This window comes from Hordeum vulgare, chromosome 2H (assembly GCF_904849725.1).
Source record: "Hordeum vulgare subsp. vulgare chromosome 2H, MorexV3_pseudomolecules_assembly, whole genome shotgun sequence".
Lineage (NCBI taxonomy): Eukaryota > Viridiplantae > Streptophyta > Magnoliopsida > Poales > Poaceae > Hordeum > Hordeum vulgare.
This window is the reverse complement of record NC_058519.1, coordinates 265,896,188-265,918,451: the sequence shown is the minus strand read 5'-3', so window position 1 is coordinate 265,918,451 and position 22,264 is coordinate 265,896,188. Positions and strand designations below refer to the sequence as shown.

General features: G+C 46.9%; 1 protein-coding gene across 2 annotated transcripts in view; it reads left to right on the top strand.

The window, feature by feature from the left end:
• LOC123426045 (DDT domain-containing protein DDR4-like) overlaps positions 1-16,279 on the top strand; it is a 34,089-nt gene extending 17,810 nt beyond the window's left edge. The window contains exons 8-13 of one of the 2 annotated variants that reach the window (XM_045109825.1): positions 7,651-7,743; positions 7,835-7,955; positions 14,402-14,444; positions 14,517-14,708; positions 14,798-15,549; positions 15,725-16,279. In XM_045109825.1, the coding sequence (XP_044965760.1) occupies positions 7,651-7,743; positions 7,835-7,955; positions 14,402-14,444; positions 14,517-14,708; positions 14,798-15,549; positions 15,725-15,858 (1,335 nt within the window). In that variant the 3' untranslated portion in view covers positions 15,859-16,279. Of the gene's footprint in view, positions 1-7,650; positions 7,744-7,834; positions 7,956-14,401; positions 14,445-14,516; positions 14,709-14,797 lie in introns of both variants that reach the window. The other variant, XM_045109826.1, reaches the window with a different exon arrangement.
• The last annotated feature ends 5,985 nt before the right edge of the window (positions 16,280-22,264 follow it).

Here is a 22,264-nt window from a genome sequence, read left to right as displayed (position 1 = left end):
GGTTGCTGGGCCGCCAGCAACGCCAAAGGGCATGACACGGTATTCCCAGTGGCCGGAGTGTGTTTGAAACGCTGTCTTGTACTCCTCCCCTTCGGCCATTCTGATCTGGTGAAATCCTGTGCGCAAATCAAGCTTGGAGAACCATTTTGCCCCAGCGAGTTCATCGATGATAGTAACTGAGTACTTGGCAACAATTGTCATAGCATTCAGGCGACGGTAATCAACGCATAGCCGCCATGTACTATCTTTTTTCTTGACGAGGAGTGCTGGAGAGGAGAACGGGCTGGAGCTCTTCTGAATGACGCCGACATCGAGAAGTTCCTGGACTTGACGCATCTTAGTTTTGAGCTCAGGTTTATATATGTATGGTTTGGAGCGGACCGGCTGTGCTCCTGTCATCAGGGGTATGCGGTGGTCGCATTCGCGTCTGGGTGGCAAGGATCTGGGGTCTTCGAACACATCAGTGAACTGCTCCACTAGACGAAGAACCTCAGATGGTTTTGGTGTTTCTGTGCTGCTGTTGCCGTCGAGCGAGTTGAGGTGTATGATGTGGGCTACAGAGCCCTGCTTGCACTCTTGAAGTAATTCTGGGGCAGAGATCACTAAACATTGCGTCTGGTCTGAAGAAGTTGCAGATAACCACAGCTGGCCGGTTGGTGTGGTGACTGTCAGGTACTGCTCAATCCAGTCTATGTGCATCGGACTGTGTTTCCGCAACCAGTCCGTGCCAAGGATGGCATCATAGGAGACCAGCTTGAGGATTTTGAAATCAGTGCTGAATTCGTGCCCTTGAACAAGCCAGTGACAGTCCGGAATGTAGTGCGAGCAAGGAATGGTAGCACCGTCAGCCACTCTTACTTTGCAGGGTCGCGAGAGGAGGGTTGCGCTTGAGAGCTTGGTTGCTAGGTTACTGTCCACAAATGAGGTGGAGCTGCCTGAATCGATCGACCAACATTAGGATTTCATGCCCTTGAAGCCATGCATGGAGTTGTAGCACGCCTGGATCTGGTGAGCCGTCGTTCGCCGAGCGTGATATGGTGCACAAATTCTCCTCGTCAGGTTCAGGTGAGGTTGGTGGTGATTCAGCTGGAACATCGTCTTGTGCAAACATAGCGAGGAGCTCATCAACTACATGCATCTGGACTGTGGGTGGGCAGACATGGTCTTTCCCCCATCGCTCTCCACACTTGAAGCAAAGGCCCTTTGCTCTGCGAAACTAGCGGAGAGCCGCGACCTTGCTGGCTTCAGACGGTGCGCGCGCGGCGTCAGTACCGCGTCGGTCTTCAGAAATTGTTGGTGTTGCGGGCCTGCTGAAAAAGGACGCGTGGCCGAACGAGCGAACACAGCTTGGTTGCAGCTGGTGGAGCGCCCGTAGGGCAATTCACCGTCGACATCTTCCTCCTGAAGTAGAGCGAGCGAACACGCAGTGTCCAGATCTGGTGGTCGCTGAACAAGCACCACCGAGCGGATGTCCGACCGCAGCCCCTCAACAAAACGAGTCGAGAAGAAATACGGGTGAGTAGCTTCAGAGTAGGATATCAAATGATTCATTAGAGATTCGAAACGCTCGATGAAATCAGCGACGATGGTGGTTTGTTTGATGGCATAAAATTGGTGGATGAGCATCTGATTCTTGTCTCGGCCGAACCGTGTACAGAGTAGGGAGGTGAACGATTCCCAATCCAGCCCGGTCAATTTCTTCTGGACCGACTGCAGCCAAATGCCCGCAGGGCTCGAGAAATTGAGGATGGCCATGGGTACGCGGTAGGTGTCGTGGATCACGAACATCTGGAAGTACTGCTCGCAGAGCGTCTTTCAGAGTTGCGGGTTTTTGCCCGTGAACACGGGAAAACTCATTGATGGTGGTGGCTGGCCGAGCGAGGTGAGGATGGGTGATGATAGAGGAGGCGCGGTAGTGGTGAGCGGAAGGGGGTGCGTCACTCCACTTGACGATGAGGGGTAGGAAGCTTGCAGCTTTACGACCGTTGTCTCCAGCTTGGCGAAACGAGCTTCGAGATCTGGCTTCTAGCGGAGCAGGTCGTCGATCTGGGAGGACTGCATCTACAGCCGCTTGAGGACGGAGGCGGAGTCGGCCTTGGCGTCCTGGCGCATCTGGTCGAGGTACTCCTTGAGTGCCGGAGCCATGGTGGCCACCAGGATCTGCCGCGCGCGGGTGCTGTGCCGAGTCTCCAGAATGGCGTGCGGAGAGGGGTGGTGGCTGGTCTCTGTTACCAGGATGTTAGGGTGCCAGATCAATACAAGTTTCGGTGGCTACAGCTCGATCTCGCGGACATGCCCGCGGATTTCGCGGAGGAGGAAGAAGGCGGGGAAAGGGAAGAAGAGTCGTGGATCCCGTCCTGATCCAACTGGATGGGTGGTGTCGCCGCGTGCATGCGTAGAAGTAGTGGCTGCGTCGGTCGCGCCGGGCCTAGGTGGGCCACTGAGGCCCAGCATATTTCGTGTTGGGCTGTGCGATTCGCCTCGGTCTGCTAGTGGCCCGCGTGCCGACGAGCCCATGATCTCCAGCGGTGGCCCTGTTGATCGTTTGATCGGGACGCTGACACATTGCGGCATACTTGCGGAGCATACGCGCCGATAACATTGAGAACTAAGTCCCCAACTACCAGCTTGACCAGGATAATCCGGTCCCCACGTCTCGTGACGTCTACCACTCCATACTTGAGGCTCTTGTTGATCAAGATGCCTACTCCATTTTTGTTTGCAACCGTCCCCGTGTACCACAGCTTGAAGCCGGCACCCTCCACCTCATTTGCCTTTTGTTCCCTCCATTTGGTCTCTTGGACGCAAATGGTATCAACGCCTCTCCTCACCGCTGTATCAACTACCTCCTGAAGCTTACCCGTCAGAGACCTTACGTTCCAGCTACCTAAGCAAATCCTCCTAGGCTCGGCTAGCTTCCTTACCCTTCGCACTCGTCGAGTCAAATGCAAAGACCCTTGCTCATTTTCCACTACACCCGGGCGCCGATGTAGTGCGCCACTAAGGATACGACGACCCGATCCTTCCTCAATTGCCATCGTATCGAGATCACGATACGACACGCCACCTGGGGGTGACGGCCTGTCCCTTGCCCATTTTCCACCACACCCGGGTTCCGATGTGGCGCGTCGCTGAGAGGGTTACGCCCCACCCGTATTCACCCCCAACCTAGGTCAAAACAAAATACGCCATGGTTTAGTATTCCACGTAGTTGTACGTGTACCCGTAAGTAACACGTGCCTGTGTTTGTGTCCGAGTAGGACCAGCACAGGATACCGACTAGGTTTATACTAGCTAGCTTAGCAAGATAAATACCGATGTATGCCCTGCAAGCTGTACAGAAAAAGAGAAAAGCAATAAAATACAAGGCTCGATACGAGCCTTTGGCGATCCATCGATTTGATTCACTTGCGTTCGCTGAAGAAACTTTGACCGACGGTGCCGAAAAGAATCGATCGATTGGAGCTAGTTTCTACAAGATCGAGTACATACAAATCTGGCTAGCGTACATGCACTGTCGAAGGGAATCCATCCAGCTGCCTGTGTGCTTGCTAGCTTGTAAGTACATGCAGGTTGTAGCTCTTGGGTGATTCTACGGATCATAAGCCAACAGAGCCTTGACGATCTACGATCTACGATGATGGACAGCGACGTTGCGGTTCCAAGGCGAACAAGAACGGTGACAAGATGAAGAAGGGCGGCAAGTCAGCGACTAGTGGTGGAGGAACGAGCGGCGCCAACGTCCAGGCGCATCGCTACATCCCCATCTAGTAGCCGATGCTCACCGACGCCAACTACGGTGTGTGGGCAGTGAAGGTGAAGATTATTCTCCGAACTCTTCAAATGTGGTAGGCAATCACGGACGATGACGTCGACGAGGAGTGCGACGAAGGTCATGGCCGCCATAACCCAGTTTGTGCCAGATTCCGTGCTGATGACATTGGCGGAGTTCGAGACGACAAGAGAGGCATGGAACGCACTCAAGGAGATGAGGATTGGCGAAGATCGCGTCACCAAGGCTCGGGCACAAGTGCTGAAGCGCCAATTTCACAAGTTGCAGATAGAGGAAACTGAATCGATGAATGACTATGCCATGCGTCTTCTACTTTGGTGGCAGAGATCCGCGCGCTTGGTGCAAAGCTCGAGGAGACCGAGATTGTGGAGAAATTTTTTAGTTTGTTGACTGATAAATTCATGTACATCATCGGCACGCTCGAGCAGCTTCACGACATCGACAACATGACCATAACGGAGGCGATCGGACGCCTGCGGACGTGGGAAGAGAATGCTCGTGGCTGTCGGAAAGGCAACAGAGGAGATAGTGACCAACTCATGTACTCGCGTGCAGATTGGGAGTCCCCAAGTAGCAAAGGAAGGCAGAATGGCAATGAAGGCTCAAGTAACGCAATACGCGGCGGACAAACCGGAGAAGGCAAAGGAAAAGGCAAGCCACAAGGTCATGGTAAGGCTGACCGATCTAAAGAGTGGAAGCAACGAAACTTGGATATGTTCGAGGTCAAGTGCTATAACTGCAATGAGATGGGTCACTTTGCAAAGGATGGTCTGAAGCCTGACAAGCAGGAGATCAAGGCAAAATTGGCAAAGCAGGAAGACGAATGTCCAGGTCTTCTAATGGCCGAAGTTTGTGATCTTGTTGAAACGGTGGTTGTGAAACCAAACCGGAAGGTGCTACTTCATGAGAAGAAAGTACTACCGAAGTTATCCGGGGATCACAACGTGTCGTGGTATCTCGACACGGGTGCCAGTAACCACATGATGGAGTGCAAGGAGAAATTCCTCGAGCTGGAATATGATGTTGAAGGCTCGGTCAAGTTTGGTGATGGTTCAAATGTGGAAATTTGTGGGCAAGGATCTGTCCTCTTCGAGGGTTTTTCAGGCGAACATCGCATACTCACCGGAGTGTACTACATATCACGGCTTCGCAACAGCATCATCTCTATCGGGAAGCTTGACGAGAATGGATGCAAGGTGGATATCAAGAACAGAGTGATGACGATCTTCGACAACCTCCGAAACGTGCTAACTCATGTTAATCGCGCACGGAACAAGCTCTATATCCTCAACCTTGATCAATCTCAACCAGAGTTGGCTTGCCAAGAGTGATGATGATTCGTGGTTATGGCATGCTATATTTGGACACGTTAACTTCTACGCCTTGAAGAAGATGTCAAAGATGGAGATGGTATCCGGGATGCCATTTATCGATCATGTTGATCGAGTATGTGACGGGTGCTTGGTTGGAAAGCAGCACCGCATGCCGTTCCCTGCTCAGTCTACCTATCGTGCAAGTGATGCACTCGAGCTGCTCCATGGTGATCTATGTGGCCCTATCACCCCGACAACTTACGGAGGAAGGGACTACTTCCTTGTGGTAGATGACTCCTCGAGATATATGTGGGTCGTTCTCCTACGATCTAAAGATGAGGCGTTCGAAGCGTTCAAAAAGCTAAAGGCTGCAATGGAGATGGAACACAAGCTGAAGGTTCTCGCTCTGCTGACAGATCGTGGCGGAGAGTTTACGTCGAACGAGTTCAACGACTACTACGAGAAGATTGGCATGAAAAGGTTCCTCACGGCACCTTATACGAGATCCAACGGTGCCTAAGGTGGTCGACGGGCAACTGCGCACAGTCGGTTGAAAAGCAATTTCTGTATGTTAATCCCCATATAACATCTCTCCTTTCCTTGCGATACAGCTCCTCGAATCTCCCTTAACGGAAGAAATAGAAGCTCGAGAAGGAATACCACTAAAAACCTAGTTCTCTCTGAAATGAAAACCTATTCACTCGCTAAAGCATCTATGGCTGAATAGTGAAAGCGCCGACCAACCTAGAAAGGCAAAAAGGTCAAAAAGTAGGTTAGATTCCTGCCGGATGCACTGCCTCTTAAAGACAGGAACGGAGGAGGGAAAGAAGGTACCTCGAGCTGAAATGAGGGAAATGCCTCCTTGAATTCTGCCATTGGTTCCCATGTAGCATGGTGATCGGCTCGCCCTAGTCACTTAACAAGGATGCCAAGTGCCATGATGAAGCAAAGCCTGCAACACCTTTGAAATTGGGAGAGCACATCCATCTTCATGGGAGGTAGTGTCGTCCGTGACTCCAAGTTGGACATCCAGGTGGCCAAATTGCCAAGGTGCTGCTCCTGGCTCCTGCGCCTGTTGTTGGTGCTGGGTTCCATGCGGGACATCATCTCATGCATGGAACATTGCAGCATCCGGGTTTCTTGACCTCCATCTTCAGAACTCGTCATGGTCTCTGATACCAAGGTGTTATGGCTCCTTGATCTGAGGGCATAGCCTAGATCTGGAGTAGCTTGCAGACCCTAACCGGAGGTGGACAAGGAGGCACCATTGACGGCGTACAGTACCGGGAGGATAACAGGGAGAAGATAGAGAACAGAGATAAGGGAGATTTAACTTTATTGATTGGCTCCTCAAACCAACATGCTTGCCTCCTACTATTATATAGGATGGCGTTACAACACACACTATTGGAGCACACACTATAGGATGGCCTTGCATAATGACTGTTGCTTAAAAATAGACCATATAGCAATCAGGTACCAATCCTAACCATGCAGCGGCGCAGCTGTAGGTTAATCCCCATATAATGATTTGGTTATTATCTGTGCATAGTAGTATTACCATGAGAAGTTGTGGGTAACAGTTTCTAATAGGGAGAAGAATGACAGAGACAGATTTGATGTGCCTGCCAGTTCATAGTATGAATTGGAGTGTGTTTGGTTGGCATCCACGCCACCTCACGCCTGGCTTGGACGCTCCCTGTAGTCTGCCTGGTACTTGTTTTGTTTGTGTCCTGAGAGAGGATGCATGCGTGGCCTGCCTGGCATATGGTTATGATTAGCCTGGTCAAGTTGAATAAAAAGAGGAAAAAAGATGCATAGCTCGGGCAGTGGAATTAGCCTGGCCCAGGTGTCCAGTTTCTTTCACCTGGACCGTGCAGCAGCATGCCTGGCTCCTACTTAAAGATTTTTTTAATCACTAAATGACGCAGCAGCAGGGCAACAGCATGCCATGGACGAACCAAACACATGGATGCCAGGCTAGCCTGGACAGTCACGAAAAGTCCACCTCACCAGGCCGACGGCAGGCACTGAAATTTTCCAGGCAAAGAGCCCAGGGTCCGAACCAAACTAGCCCCCTTGACCTACATGAGTGCAGAAAGCAGACGCTTGATAGAAGGGAAAGCATGGGGTATTAAGTAAAACTTCTGGTCATGTCGAATAGAAAATAACATGCCATACCTGCAGTGCGCTTTCTTATGTGACATTACTGCCGTATAAAACTGATTCCTAATATTTCTGAACTTGCCTGAAGTTTTATGCATCTTGAATGTTATGGCACCATCTCTTATTCAGTTGTCAGCCCTCATGTTTCATACTGTGTGGATGTTAGACAATATAAGGCATGTATACCTTAATAATGTGCCAAGATTTGCCTAATTATGAGCACAGCTGACTAACTTCCATGGAGCTCAACAAAGTTAACTGACTCAGAAGGAAATGACATGGAATGTTAATTAGATGCTACTTCTGAGTTATTTTTCATTGTTAACCTTGTTCCCTTGGTGATTAGTTATAGTAACTTTTCTGTCTTGTCTTATTTAGGAAAAACTATTTTCTAGTCGGAACAGGACAGAGGTTTCCCTTGGCAAGAAGTTGAAGATTGAATATCTTCCAGAGATCGAAAAGATTCATAAAGTACATAGCTTATTTAACTCAGCCTAATATGTTTGTTTTGCCAGCTGATAGCTGTTTTGAGCCTGTTAATCACAACCATTTCATTGTACAGAAGAAGGAGAAGTTGCTCAAAAAGCAACAGAGAGAAGCTCTCCTCCTCGATAGTTACTTGACATCAGATGTTACCACTGGTCGATCTCTTCGTGATAGAAAGCCTGTAACATATACTTTTGGTAAGTCCGCACTGAAGTTAGCATTATTGTTCAGATCTAATTCTAAGTACCGCTGCAAACATCACTCAAGTTGGAACCTGAATTGCCCGTCTCACACAGGATGATGTTATCCAATTAATACATCTTCAGAATGTTGCTTAGCTAAAATTTCCTTACTGTTTTGAGCACAGTGGAACTTCTTGTAGGGCCTGTTTGGAAGGACCTGCTCCACTCCACCAAAATCAGCTCCATTCCACCAAATCTACTTTGGAGCAGTTCCACCCAGGAGTTGCAGCTTTTACCATAGAGCAGTTTATTCCGTTTGGCTTCCAGCTAGCTCCAGCTTCAAGAATGGGAAAATTTGTTGAAAAGTCTATTGGGGGGTGCGTGGCGTGGGAAAAAAACGAAGGGGTATCCACGAGGACTTTTTGAACTAGAGTTTTTGGAGCACTCCCTAAAATGCTTTACGAAAAACAGGGTGTTGATCCCAGATTCTAGTTTATTTTTGTGGAGCGGGACATTGTGGAGCTACCCGGTTTGGCTTGCGTTTTTTAGAGCGGAGATGAACTTTTGGGAGCGGAGCACTACTAAAGAGGCCCGTAGTAGACGCTCAGTAATTAAACTCAGTTATTTTCTTCACATTAGATGCCCGATTAACCTGTACCAGTGACTCATTGTTCCGTCACTTTCATCCCATGTCCTTTATGGAACCCCTAGGTGTATGCTGTAGGTATTTCTTAGTAACTTTAGAGCATCTCCAACAGCTGCTCTAATATAGGGCACTGAAAACAGTTTCAGGGCACCTAAAAGTGTGTTTTAGGGCGTGAAAAGTTGTTCTTCTCAAACAGCTGCCCTAATATAGGGCACCATTGCCCCAACATATATGATGTAGAATATGGCGCCAAATATGTTTTTCTTCTCCACAATTGCATACATATTGACACAAAACAATGTCAGATAAATAAAAGCTTTTTGACTTACATTATGTGTAACAAAACTGCATATCAAAACATATTCTCTAGTTGCATGTAAATGTAAATAAACTACATTTATCAGAGTCAGCATCGCTCACCACAATGTCAAATACAATGGGGAAACAGCCTGCATGTCCTCATATATGTTCCGAGAATAGCCACAATTTACCAGATTGTGTGCTACCTTGTTTCCTATTAGCAAAAATAAACCTAGAAGCATACACAATCAGAAGTAGACACAACCTCAAGCTCAACAAGCGTACACAGCCACAAGCGTATACAACCGGAAGCTCTGCATATCAGAATTGAAGGTGCTACCAGAAGCTCTGCATAACATTGAAGGTGCTTCAGGAACACCTTTAGTTCAGCCATAAACATTGCAGACTCTGCATATCAGAATTGAAGGTGCTACCAGAAGCTCTGCATAACATTGAAGGTGCTTCAGGAACACCTTTAGTTCAGCCATAAACATTGCAGACTTGATTATCGATCTGCACCACGTGCGCGAGCCTCACGACACGACCCATGGGGATGAGCCCGTCACTGCAGCCCATCATGGGAGGACTCAAGGCCACGGGACGGCGGGATGAACGCGGTGAGGAACATGTGCATAGGCCGGAGCACACACAACCCGGCGAGCAGCTCCTCGGGCTCTAGTTCTGTTGCCTTGAGCAGGGCCGAGGCAGCAAAGGGCACTTCCAACGGAACACCCGTTGGATGTGGCCGCTTCGCTTTAGGCGTTGCTACTGTAGTTGGCTCGACATTGCCTGCCTCCATGGATCCGGCGAGCCTGCTCGCCTTCTTCTCCCGGCCGCCCAAAATCCAGTCGACACGCTCGGCCACGGTCGTTCGGAGTGGGCGCGGACGTGGTCGGTGTTAAGCTTCATGCACTAGCCAACAGAACCAAAAGTCCGAAATGATAGAAAGGGCTAGGCAATCTACATATACACTTCAACACCCCCCTCTCAGTTATGACGTGGGAAATCAACACACTTGTGACATGGGAAGTCAACATGGGCGTGTTTGGTTAGTTGCACCGATTTTGCGTGCATTGCATGTGCTTCTTTGATGGGCCCGACTGAAGAGAAACAGCCAAAAACCTCCATCTGCATATAGTTTGGTTGCCCGCACTAGACTGGCTGCATGAGGGAACTAATTTTGACCCGCCATTTGGTTGGCCGTGTTGGAGTAGGCGCGCATATGACTCGTTTGGTTGCAACCTGCATCAGGTGTTCTCACCACTTTTCACTAGTGGTGACCTTACCACACACGATCTGAACATAGTTTCAGTCCTAGCTACGAAACAAATGACAGTTCATCCTAGCTACAATCAAATGGCAGTACACATTATTAAGGGCCATATGGCTGAATAGGGGAAAGTTCATCATCGACGCTAACTAGGTGGAAGTCCATCCTCTTCCACTGCTGCTGCTCTGTCTTCTTCTTGGACTTCTTGTGCTTCTTCTCCTCTTATGTTGCTGCTCTTGCTTTTCTTCTTTTTGACTGTATGCTCTTGCTCTTCAGATCCTTGTCTGACCTCTGTTATCCCACATTGCTTGTGCCCGTTCCATCCTTTTGCTCTTCCAGGCTTCGTGGTCAAATGCCTCCACATCATGGCTGGAGTTGACAACATCGTCAGGCGTCACATCTTCCTCCTCTGGCATCAGTTCATCACAACCCCTTTCTAGGATCCAGTTATGCAGAGTGCAACAAGCAAGGACAAGCTTAACACGAGTGGGGAAAGTGTGGAATGGCTTCTGACCTAGGATCTTAAACCTGTTCTTCAGAGCTTCGAATGCCCTCTCAATAGTAACTCTAAGCCTGGAATGTCTGAGATTGAACAACTCCTGTGGAGTCCTAGGATAGTTCCTACCGGCAAACTTGTTGAGATGGTACCTGGTTTTCCTGAAGGGTGGAAGAACACCTGGCCGACATGCACATAACCAACGTCTCCTAGGTAGAACTTGCCATCGGGGATATTGATGCCACCAGGATGACTCATGCTGCCACCGAGAATCAAACACATTAAGCACCGTTAGAATGGTGGCCAACCAGCTACGCCACATGGCGCATACTGATTGGTCGTAGTGAGAAAGTTTTTGATTTTTTTAGAGTTCTTTTCGAAATGAAAGTGAGACCTTTTCTTCTTCTTCTCAAGAAAAGTTTTTTTAGTTTATTTTTTCTTTTTGAGATGGATGTGATGTTCACATGACAAGATTTTTATAATTTTGAGATTAAGGTATGGTGCACACAACTTCCTCTCAAGCGGCCCGCAACGGCGGGCCCCAACCACTAGTGTTAGCATCATGTGCTGACCCTTCCTAGCCAACCAACACATATGTGAACATGAGATAGAATTCAACAGCAACAATCACATTCTGGCTTGTGTAGTGCTTTCTACCCTTGTATACTGCAGACTGTGGCCTCAACACTCTGGCAGTGACATGAGTATCATCTATTGCCCCAATGCAATCTTGAAATGGCAATACAAGATTGTGTTATGGGCTATAGCTGAACAATACAAGCATATCAAGCCATGAACTACATAGTGTTAGTGCTCACCTTGAAGTATGGATAGCATCTTGGGCTAGTGCGAATCTTGGTAGGAGTCCGGCCGGTTGGTGACCTGATCATCTCCTCTGAGCTCCCCAGCATCATTGAGCACTTGCCTGAAGTACCTGGACATGGTGTCCGTTGATCTCCCGAAGGTGTTGTGCATAACCCTGAACCTTTGGTTATGGCCAACAACATGGAGGAACATGACCACTTGCTCTTCCACACTGGTATGGATGCTATCTTGCAGCAGCCCCCTGCCCTTGAAGGTTTGGACAAGCCTGACAAATGGCGATCTTTTCATTCGAAGCATCCACAGAACCTATGTGCTGTTGCAGTTCTAGATGTAGTTCAGATTCGCCACCCTCGTGATCATGGATAAGCATTGGACCATAAGTGATGACAGGTCTGTCACCACGACGAACAACTCTCTTGTGCATGAACATGAGTAATGCCTGGACCACAAACTATCAATGCTGCAGCTTGAACTATCAGTTTCATCTATGCGTCCATAACCTAGTCACATCAAGGGTGTGTTGTGCAATGGGGAAATTGATCTTACACACTTGCCTAACGGCCTAACATAGGTGTGTGTGTGTGTTGCTTACTAGCATTGGAGACGCCGATGATTGGGGGGGGGGGGGCATGGCTGAGTCGAGGACGGCGGTGGCCAACAGGGAGGGGAGCAACAGCTGCAGGAGGGTGCGGTTGCCGCCTTCACCGCAGCTGCTTGCGCAGATCTGAGGAGCCGTCGCCGCCGGTCGTGAGGCTAGAGGAAGTGCTTGTCCTAGAGGTAGTGGTGACCGAGTAAATTGGATGGGTGGGGGGTGGGGGCGAGGCTGGATTTGGCGTCGTCTTGCCGCGCTCGATTTCCATCCCCACACGCTTTCGGCTTGCTCTCGAGTGTGCGAGCTGCACCCCTTTGCGCCACACTCAGTTTGATTCGCTGGAAACTGTCGATTTGACGGTTTTCAGCGAGCCAGGCTTTGGGCTGCTTTAAGGTTCGTGTCGATGCGAGCCGGCCCACCCCGTATGCAACCAAACACGTTTTTCTTAGCCCAACTCGGCCCGATTGGGGTGTATGCGGGCTACCAAACATGCCCCACATGAATAGACTCAGAGGTATGGCTCAAAAGGCCTATACGTGGACACAAAGTGGGGTAGCAGTAATTTTTGGATGAACTGCGAAAGCAAGGACTTGAACTCAAAACCTTAGACTTTGATACCATGTTAAGCGTCATGCACTAGCCAAACACAACCAAAAGTCCGAACTGATGGAGATGGCTAGGCTATCCACATATACACTTCAACAGTCGAAATATTGTGCCCGGCCTCTCTTTCTCTCTTGCACGGCCGCGGTGGCGTCCTGTAGCAGCGGCAGCCCTCGAGGCTGAATCGGACCAAATTCATGGGGATCTCATAGTATAACAATCATCAGTATAATAATCAACTGGGTCCATCAACACAAGTGTTTTTCTAACACCCTGTCCCCTAAAGTTGCTGGCATCCTCGTTACACTAACCATGCCCATGATCAGGAAAACATAACCATCATGCAACATTTCATCTAGAGAGCCAAGACTAGGAATCTATTTACTGTTTCAAATTCATGGGGCCCTCGAGCAGTGGTGGTGGATTCGTGGCTGAATCGGCCGGATCTATGGTGGACGTGCCGGATTCAAGGCCAAATTGATGGGAGAGGAGGCGGCGGCGGTCGCAGGAGGAGAGGCGGGAGGGCGGCATGAAACTTCCGTTTGGTAGTTGGTGTGTGCGCGTTGGCAAATTTAATGGGTAGGCTGCTGTATATTTGCAGCACAAGTGGTTGGATTTTTTGGGCTGCCCAATTTTAATTGCAGCACAAGATACATATACAGCAGCTGTTGGAGCACGGATTTTAGGTCAAAATGCTCTAGAAAAACGTTTTTTTGGCATCTGCCCTATTTTAGGGCTGCTGTTGGAGATGCTCTTAGTATGACTCTTTGATTTCTTATCAGCAGCAAAGTAATGACAACGGCTCACAGCTACTGAGAATGAGAATTGGAAGTGAATCTTTGTTGGCTGGCTTGGATTAACCCGATTATATTTTTATTGAGGGTTGTTAGTAACCTCATTTGGTAAGCTTCGACAATCAGAATTGATTGCTTTCTAAGAGTAATAGGTACTAGGTACTTGCTGGAAAGTGAGACTAGCATGTGGCGGAAATTGATCCTGTATGTCCTTGTGCACTGGTTTCGTCATGTTCGTTATGGCAACTGAAATATGTTCTGTCTGATAAGCTTCATGAACTAGCCAACGCAACCAAAAGTCCGAACTAATGGAAAGGACTAGTCAATCCGCATATACTGTAACACCCCTCTCATGTGTGACGGGGAAGACAATTCAACACGTGCAACCGAAAGAGAGCGATGGTGTGTGAAACTCACATATGACTCAAGAGGCCTCTACATGGACACAAAGGGGGGCTACCAGCAATTTTTAATAAATTGCGAAAGCCAAGACTTGAACTCAAGACCTTAGCTCCGATACCATGTTAAGCTTCATGCACTAGCCAACGCAACCAAAAGTCCGAACTAATGGAAAGACCTAGACAATCCACATATAAACTTCAACACCCCCTCTCATCGTGTGACACGGAAAGTCAACACGTGGACAGACTCAGAGGTATGGCTCAAGAGGCCTATACGTGGACAAATAGGGGGCGGCAGCAATTTTTTAATAAGTTGCGAAAGGCAAGACTTGAACTCAAGGCCTTAGGCCCTGATACCATGTTAAGCTTCATGCGCTAGCCAACGCAACCAAAAGTCCTAACTGATGGAAAGGGCTAGTGCAATCAACATATACTGTAACACTATCATATTGTTGTCATTTTACCCCGCTGTCGTTTGTTTGCTTGACTCAATATCTGTTCTAATTACAAGGTTTCACCTTTCTTACAATGCAGATGACTATGACCGCTCAATAAATGAAGCCATTAAAATAACGAAGTATGTGGATCATCTTTATTGCTTGATAAATTTCCTTTGGTAGGGAAATTCATGTTACACATTCTTGGACAGGAAAAGAGAAAACTCTGCCGAGCCTGTTACTACTCTCAATAGAAGGATGCTTGTACCAAGACCGGAGTCATCAAGCAATGGCAAGTTAAATGGGCCCTCTCTAGCCAATGAATTAGATGATGGAAATTCTTCGAAGTCGGATGACTACCAAGATAGTGAAGGGGAACAAGAAAATGAAGCACTTGACCGCAGGTACATGTCTGACTGAACATTTGGTATATAGCAGTTAACCCCCATGAAACTTATAATGGGCCTAATAAAGTTAATGCTTTCATTTGTAGTAACCGGCGCAGGAGAAGATCTCAGCGGTACACCCAAGATTTTGTTGAGGCTGTCTCGGATATTGATCCGAACTTTGACAGTGATGATGATATCATGGGAGAAGCGGTCTATGATGAGGAATATTTGAGAACTCGCAAACTGCAGAAGACATCAAGTACTTCTGAAGAGGATGAAGAGTTCCGGTTGGAAGAGGATGTTGAAGATGACGATGAAGAGGAAGTGGGATTTTCTGCAGGCACCAGCGAAGATATAGAGGAGCCCCAGCGTCATAAAAAGTTGCGAAGTCAAAATGGCCGAAGAGCTAAGCTGAGATCTGTTGATGAAATCCAAACAGGTCTCAGACGCAGCAAGCGTTCTTCTCGTCCACGTATAAACTACCAGCAGTATGATTTTTCAGATACGGATGCAGAGGCGGGAAAGGCAGGTAAATCAGATGCATCAGAACCCGATGCCAACTCTGATGCAGAAAATGGTATGGAACTCTCGACGTCAAGTCAAGAGCAACAGGAAGAAGAGGATGATGGCCCTGAGGAACTAAAAATTAGTAATGGTAACAATAAAATGGCTGAAGACCATGCAGTGGTAGCAAATAAAGTGCAAAAGGAGGAGCAGCCGCAGCTGCAGCCAGAATCTGTAGAGAAGATGGATGTTCCCAGCAGGGAGAGTGGAAGTGTTGGAAGAACATTCCTAGATCTAAACGAGCTTGCGCCTGGAGGTGGCTTTGATGAAGGACCTAGCCTGGCAATGAAAGGTGAGGACATGAATAACAGTTAGGAAATAAGTTGTGATATATTCGAGTGTTAGGGATTGCTGTTACGAGCAAGGTGTAAATGCGTGAAGTCATGGACATGACGATCAATGGGCCTCTGATGAGATGTCGTGATATTTTGATGGCTCAGTTTGATTGTTAGTACATTGATTTACAGTCACAACTGGTGGAGCTTCAGGGGCGCACATCCACGAAACATCATTTGAGCGCTTGAGAGGGGATGCCATGCTGACAAAGTTTACCAATCGCTTGTGTAAACTACATGAAGGCTGCATGTTGATCAATTGCTGATGTATTATGGTTAGATTGATTGTTTCAATCTTGCGGTTGAAGATGTAGGATATAAATTTTATTGCCTACCCTTGGGTATAATGCTGCTGCTGTGTGGGGTATCACATCAGTATTTCGCAGGAAGCAAAACTTGTACTCCCTCTGTAAACTAATATAAAAGCGTTCAGATTACTAAAATAGTGTTCTAAATGCTTTTATATTAGTTTATGGGGGAGTACAAGCTAGTGGTCTGCTGGACGGCATTTGAGTTTCTGTTTTGCACGTGTAGCAAGTGGCTTGAGTCTAAGCACGAGTTATAGTTTTGTATTTATAATATGTGGCTACCTGATTAGTTTGGTAAAATCTGTGCAGCTGACTTTGATTTCTCGGTCAAAGTTCTTGTAGTATTATTGTTTGGATGGAATTTGCGTTGTGTTTTTGATGATCAGGGGACAAAATGCATGAAACTTAATCATTAGTCACATTTATAAGCATAACACATCATTCTTTTCTTTTCTGTAAATTATTTCACTTATGAAACTTCTTCATGCATCTATACAGGTTTGCTCTCGTTTCTGAGTTACTTTGCACTAAGATTGAACAGAAGCTTGTTTTGTTCGAATCCCTCTCGTTTTGCTTATTGAACACGTTTGTTTCTTTTTTTTTTGTTCTTGCCGACGTTTGTACTATGCTTGTTGAGCCATTTAACTTGTCCTTTGATTTCTGGCCTCTTGCCGTGACAATTTTTTTTCGAGGGTACCCTAAATAGAAGGGAGAATAATATGCACACAAAATTATAAAGTAGCTAGATAGACATCACACCATCTACCCTACCTAACCTACGCCACTACTCACAAAATGGTGCTACTCCGGTGGCTCTGCTCTAGTCCACATCTCTAGCTGTGCTCTAGTCTGCTCTAGTCTGCTCTAGTCCACATCTCTAGCTGTGCTCTAGTCTACATCTCTAGCTCTTGCCAAATCAAGTCCACTGTACCCCTTCATTTCATGGATCTGTCCTCCTAAACACCCTACCAAATAAACGTGATAACAGAGTCAAAACCCTTTCGTTTCAACTTTGGCACTCGCGTCCTCCCATTTTGCCACCAGTCCCTGATCCTAGCTTGGTCAGTCGGGCATAGGTTCGGGTCGATTCTCATTCTGCTAAAACTTAGAAACCAAACTTGTCTCGCAAAAACACAGTGTGAGAGGATGTGACCGACGGTGTCATCTTGCTCGCGTAGATAGCACGACGACCTTTGATCCTACAATCCATGTCAAAGCCGTCTGTCTATAGTCCATAACCTATACTGCACAACCAACCACATGAATAGTTTGCACACTAGCGGTGCCCAACATTTCTAGATGGCAGCGTAAGACTGGAATCTGGTCCCTCCAAAGCATAGCATCTCATATGCAGATGAGGCCGTGTATACACCATCTCGGTTCCAAGCCCAAATAGGTTTGCCAAGTGCCTGGTTCCAGCTGCATGCCTATCAAGATCTCCCACACGCGAATGAATTGAACCAGACCCTCCGTACATAGCTCATCGACGATGTCATTCGTCAAACCATGCATCCACAACGCGTCCTTCACACATCTCGTGTTGACAATTTGAGTCCTGACACGTCGAAAGACCAGCGATGCGAGATCCTCAATCATAGCATCGTTGATCCAACGATCCTTCCAAAACAACACCTTCATGCCCGCATCAATTTTCCATTTCACCAAGCTACCAAACGCCGCTGCCGCCTGTCTATCCGGAGTCCAGTTAAGTCCCTGCCACGGCCTTGCTTCGTCAGTTCTCATTAGCCACTCCCACCTCACGCTTAGAGCTATACCTTGTTTGAACAGCATCAATTTTCCATTTCACCAAGCTACCAAACGCCGCTGCCGCCTGTCTATCCGGAGTCCAGTTAAGTCCCTGCCACGGCCTTGCTTCGTCAGTTCTCATTAGCCACTCCCACCTCACGCTTAGAGCTATACCTTGTTTGAACAGATCAATGACTCCAAGCCCTCCAAGTTCTTTGGGACGACACACACGATTCCAAGACACCAAGCACCAACCACGATGCACCTCGTCTAAACCAGCCCAAAAGAACATGCGGCACCCTTTATCCACCTGCTCAAGCGCCCATTTGGGAGCCTCGGGCACGATGAGATGATGGGTCGCCCTCACTTTCATTACCTGGTTGATCAAAATCAATCTCCCTGGCCTGGTCACAAAACCCCTTTGCCATCCCGGTAATATAAAGAGAGCTGTGTCTACCACAGGTTCCCATTCCGATGTCTTTAGCTGTTTGATGCTAAGCTGTAAGCCCACGTATTTGCATGGGAAGGTCTCCATCTTCTAAGGTAACACATCCTTGACTAGTTGTTCACCTCCATACCGATCCATAAAATTTTCTTTTCAACATAATTTTTTTCGATCTCGTAAAAAGAAAATTAGTACTATGTGAGTCATATGTATTGTAGACACCACACGAAGCAATGGTTTATCCAAACTTCAAAAATAAAAATCTATTTTTTAATCCGTTTGTGAGAAAGCGTGAAAAGAGTCAAAAGACTTGAATTTTGGCCTTCAACAATAAGAAATAATTTTACAAATTGTATAGACGAATTCAAATTAGCCAATTTATTTTACTGGCTATCGTCTTTTCAATATAAATTATTGCAATTTGATTATTGCAATATCAATGAATTACAAATACAAAAATTCATTTAAGTGAAAAAGAATACTATGCAATAACCTACTTACTAAAAAAATGGATATTCTCAAATAATACTAAGAAAATAGTATGAATTTCTATATTATTTTAATATGTGCACCTTTGTTTAGAGGATTCTATGTCTAATTATTTAATAAATTGGATTAATTGATACGAGTGGATTTTCTATTACGATGGATGTAAGAAAGAATGGATAGTCCAATAGCGTCTTCAGCAGTGACAAGGGCTATATCAAAAATTGCGAAAATATCTCCTTTTAATTGGCGACTATCAAATAGATCAGAAAATGTTACGAGATTTAGATTAATTGAATTCAGTATAAGTTCAAGACATATTAGAGCTCTAACCATGTTTCACCTTGTGATCAATCCATAGATACCAATCGAAAATAAATAGACACTCAAAAAAGTACATGCTCAAACATTATTAACTAACTCCTTATCAATCTCGATTCATTTCAATATGAGGGCAAGAATTGATCTGATTCAATTAATTACAATAGAACAATAACACAACAAAAGAGAAAAGAAAGGGAGTATTTGTTGGTAGTAGATGGGTTTTACTAAATCAAAATTGTGATTCTTTAGTTATTTATTTTAGATTCACAATTCTTATTTTTTTTTACCTTCTCTAAGTTTTCTTATTGCCGAGCCATAGTAATTGCACCTATTAAAGAAACTAGAAGAATTATGGAAATGAATTTCAATTTGTTGAACATTATTTATGAGACCCTATTCTACTATTTGGTTTGATCTTCTAGTCCAAAGAATTCCATACCATGACGTATCCGGGATAGGATCATAATGGCTGCAGATTTCATGTAGTTTATCCTCACCCGAAGCCTCTCCAAAGATGCCAAGAACTTCCTTGACAAAGAGAAGACCAGTCACCGTAGGCATGATGAACAACACGACATCATCCGCATAAAGAGATAATCGCTGCATCGGGCTGCACCCATGCATGTTGGTCAGCACCTCAGAGTCGTGGGCCTTGATCACAATATCCGTTAGAACATCCATGGCAATAACGAAGAGTAAAGGGGAAATAGAGTCCCCTTGCCGCAGACCCTTAGCATGCATGGATTTTGGTCGAGTCGATCCATTGACCACCACCCCTGAGCTTGCCGAGGTGAGTAATGTAGCAACCCCAAGCAATCCATTGCTTCGAGAACCCTTTTGCTCGTAAAACCTCAAAAAAGGCCAAGATAGCGAGTCAAAAGGCCTAGAGATATCAAGCTTGTGAAGCACACCTCTTATGAAATCCGCGGGCCATTTGTCGCACCAACAGAAAGCTATCATGAATGTTTTGGCCCTTGATGAACGCAGATTGGTTTATGTGCACCAAATCACCCATTCTTGGTCTCAGTCTTGTCGCCATCAGTTTGGAAGCGAGTTTTTCCATGCTGTGCACAAGGCTAATCGTCCTGAAGTCGTTGATGCCGCAAGCTTCTGGAGATTTTGGGATGAGAGTTATAAGAGCATGGTTTAGCAGCCCAAACCCATGTCCATTTCCCAAGAACAGCTTGTGCAGGGCCGCAATCACATCTCCCTTGACAATCTCCCATGCTTTTTGGAAAAAGAGACCAATAAAACCGTCCGGCCCTGGTGCTTTGTCCGACGGCATATCCTTGACTACAACCAATATTTACTCCTACGAAAAGACATAGTCTTGCTCCGACAAATTATAACACTGAATGCCCAAAGACTCCAAGTCAAGGGTATGCTCCTGGGCCACCTCCCTGCCAAGTAGTGCCTTATATGCTTGAAGAAAGCCTCCTCTTTGCCACACTGGTCAGCAATGACTTACCCTCCCACATGTAATGATGGTATGTAGTTCTTCATCCTCCTGCCATTAACCACCAGATGGAATAGTTTTGAGTTTGCATCACCTTCGTGCAGCCAGGTAATCCTAGAACTTTACCGAGCAATCGTTCTCTCTAGGGAAGCCAGTCCCAGAACCACGTGTTTGAGCTTATTCCTCACACCTCGCTCCTCCGTAATCAATGGCCTATTTTCTTGCGCATAGTCAAACCGCAAAATGACCAAGTTGGCCATGGCGATCTGAAGCTTGATGTTACCCACCTTTTTATGTCCCCAAATGGCAAGAGTTCGAGCTGTGTTCCTGAGCAACCCATCTAACCTATGGAAAGGATCCGTGATCTCACTGCCGCACACCCAAGCCTCCTTCACAACCTCAAGGAACCCATCGAGCTTTATCCAAAATTTCTCGAATCTAAATATTCTCTTGTATTGCAAGCGTTCTTCCAGATCCAAGTGTAGGGGACAATGGTCCGAGGTAGATGTAGAAAGTGCTTGCCGCAAGCACTCCGGGTGATCCAACTCCCAATCTATCAATACAAAAGCTCTATCAATTTTGGTGAGGGTTGGCACTTCCCGTTCGCTGCTCCACGTGAATCTGCGGCCATGTAGGAAGAGTCCTTTAAGAGCATTATCATCCACAAACTGTTTGAATCTTCTCATCATCCTCCGATCCAGTAAAGCATTGCTTTTATCCTCCGCACACACGATCATAATTAAAGTCTCCCAGGACTAACCAAGGCCCAGGGCATAGTTGCCTTATAGCTGCTAGTTCTTCCAGGAAAATAATATTTTGAGCATTCTTTTGCGGCCCATAGACCACTGCTAGCCACCACGTTGGCTCCTCTAAAGGGGTGACATAACCAGTAGTAAAGTTGGTATCATTGAAAAAAATATGTCAAAAGCACCTTCGTGGAATCCCCAGCCACAAAAATTACTCCATGAGTGTCTGAGGCACGGAGGTAAAAAAGCTATCATAAGCTGTCCCTAAGCATTGTATTATCACATATTGGTCAACCACCTTGAGCTTGGTCTCTAAAATACACATGGTAGCAGTGTGCATCGAGTCTACAAATTCCCTAAGTGCTTTCTTCTTGGCAGGGCTATTAAGCCCCCTCACGTTCCAAAACACCATCTCCATCGCGTTGTATGACATAGGAAAGATAGGCCTCCCATGTTAGTACATATCTCCTAACCTACGCCACACCCAGCTCATGGCTCTCCAACTTGCACCCCATGTTGACTGGTATAGCCTTGCCAAAGATAGCCGCGATCACCCTAAGCTGCCGCTCCTGTAGAGGCGAGTGAAATACCATCCTAAGTTGACCTAGCACGTCCTCCGAGACCGCCAGATCCTCGCAGTCGAAACCCAGTGTCTTAAGAAGAACGGTCTCAGCAACCGATGCCTCGGTTTTGCGCGGTCCACCCACTCCTAACGATCTGGTGGTACGTCTAGGCGTGAAAGGATCTTGTCCAGGACGGACTCCCCTAAGAGCTTCAAATTCCTTTAGCAGAGGGGGCACCAATTTATTGAGAATACTCGCACAAAAGGTCTTTATGTTGCTCAAAGCCACTTGTTTTTGGTAGATAAGATGGCCTCCATAGTGCAAAGATCTTGCGCGGAACTCAACAGTCCCATCCCGTGGCCATGCAACTCCAGCTCGTTGCATGGGAAACACGCAGTCACATCTCCCATAGTGGCTGTCGAACCCACAACGGAATGCATGGGCACAGTCTCCAAAGTGGGTGCGTCTTCAGTCAAAACACTTGTCTCGCACGCCGCGCTGTTCTACAGGATGTCCGAAACTGGGGCCCAGCCATCAGCCATTTGCTCGCCCTCCATCTCTAGTTCGGCTTGCTCTGGCTGTAATGAGATCCTCTACG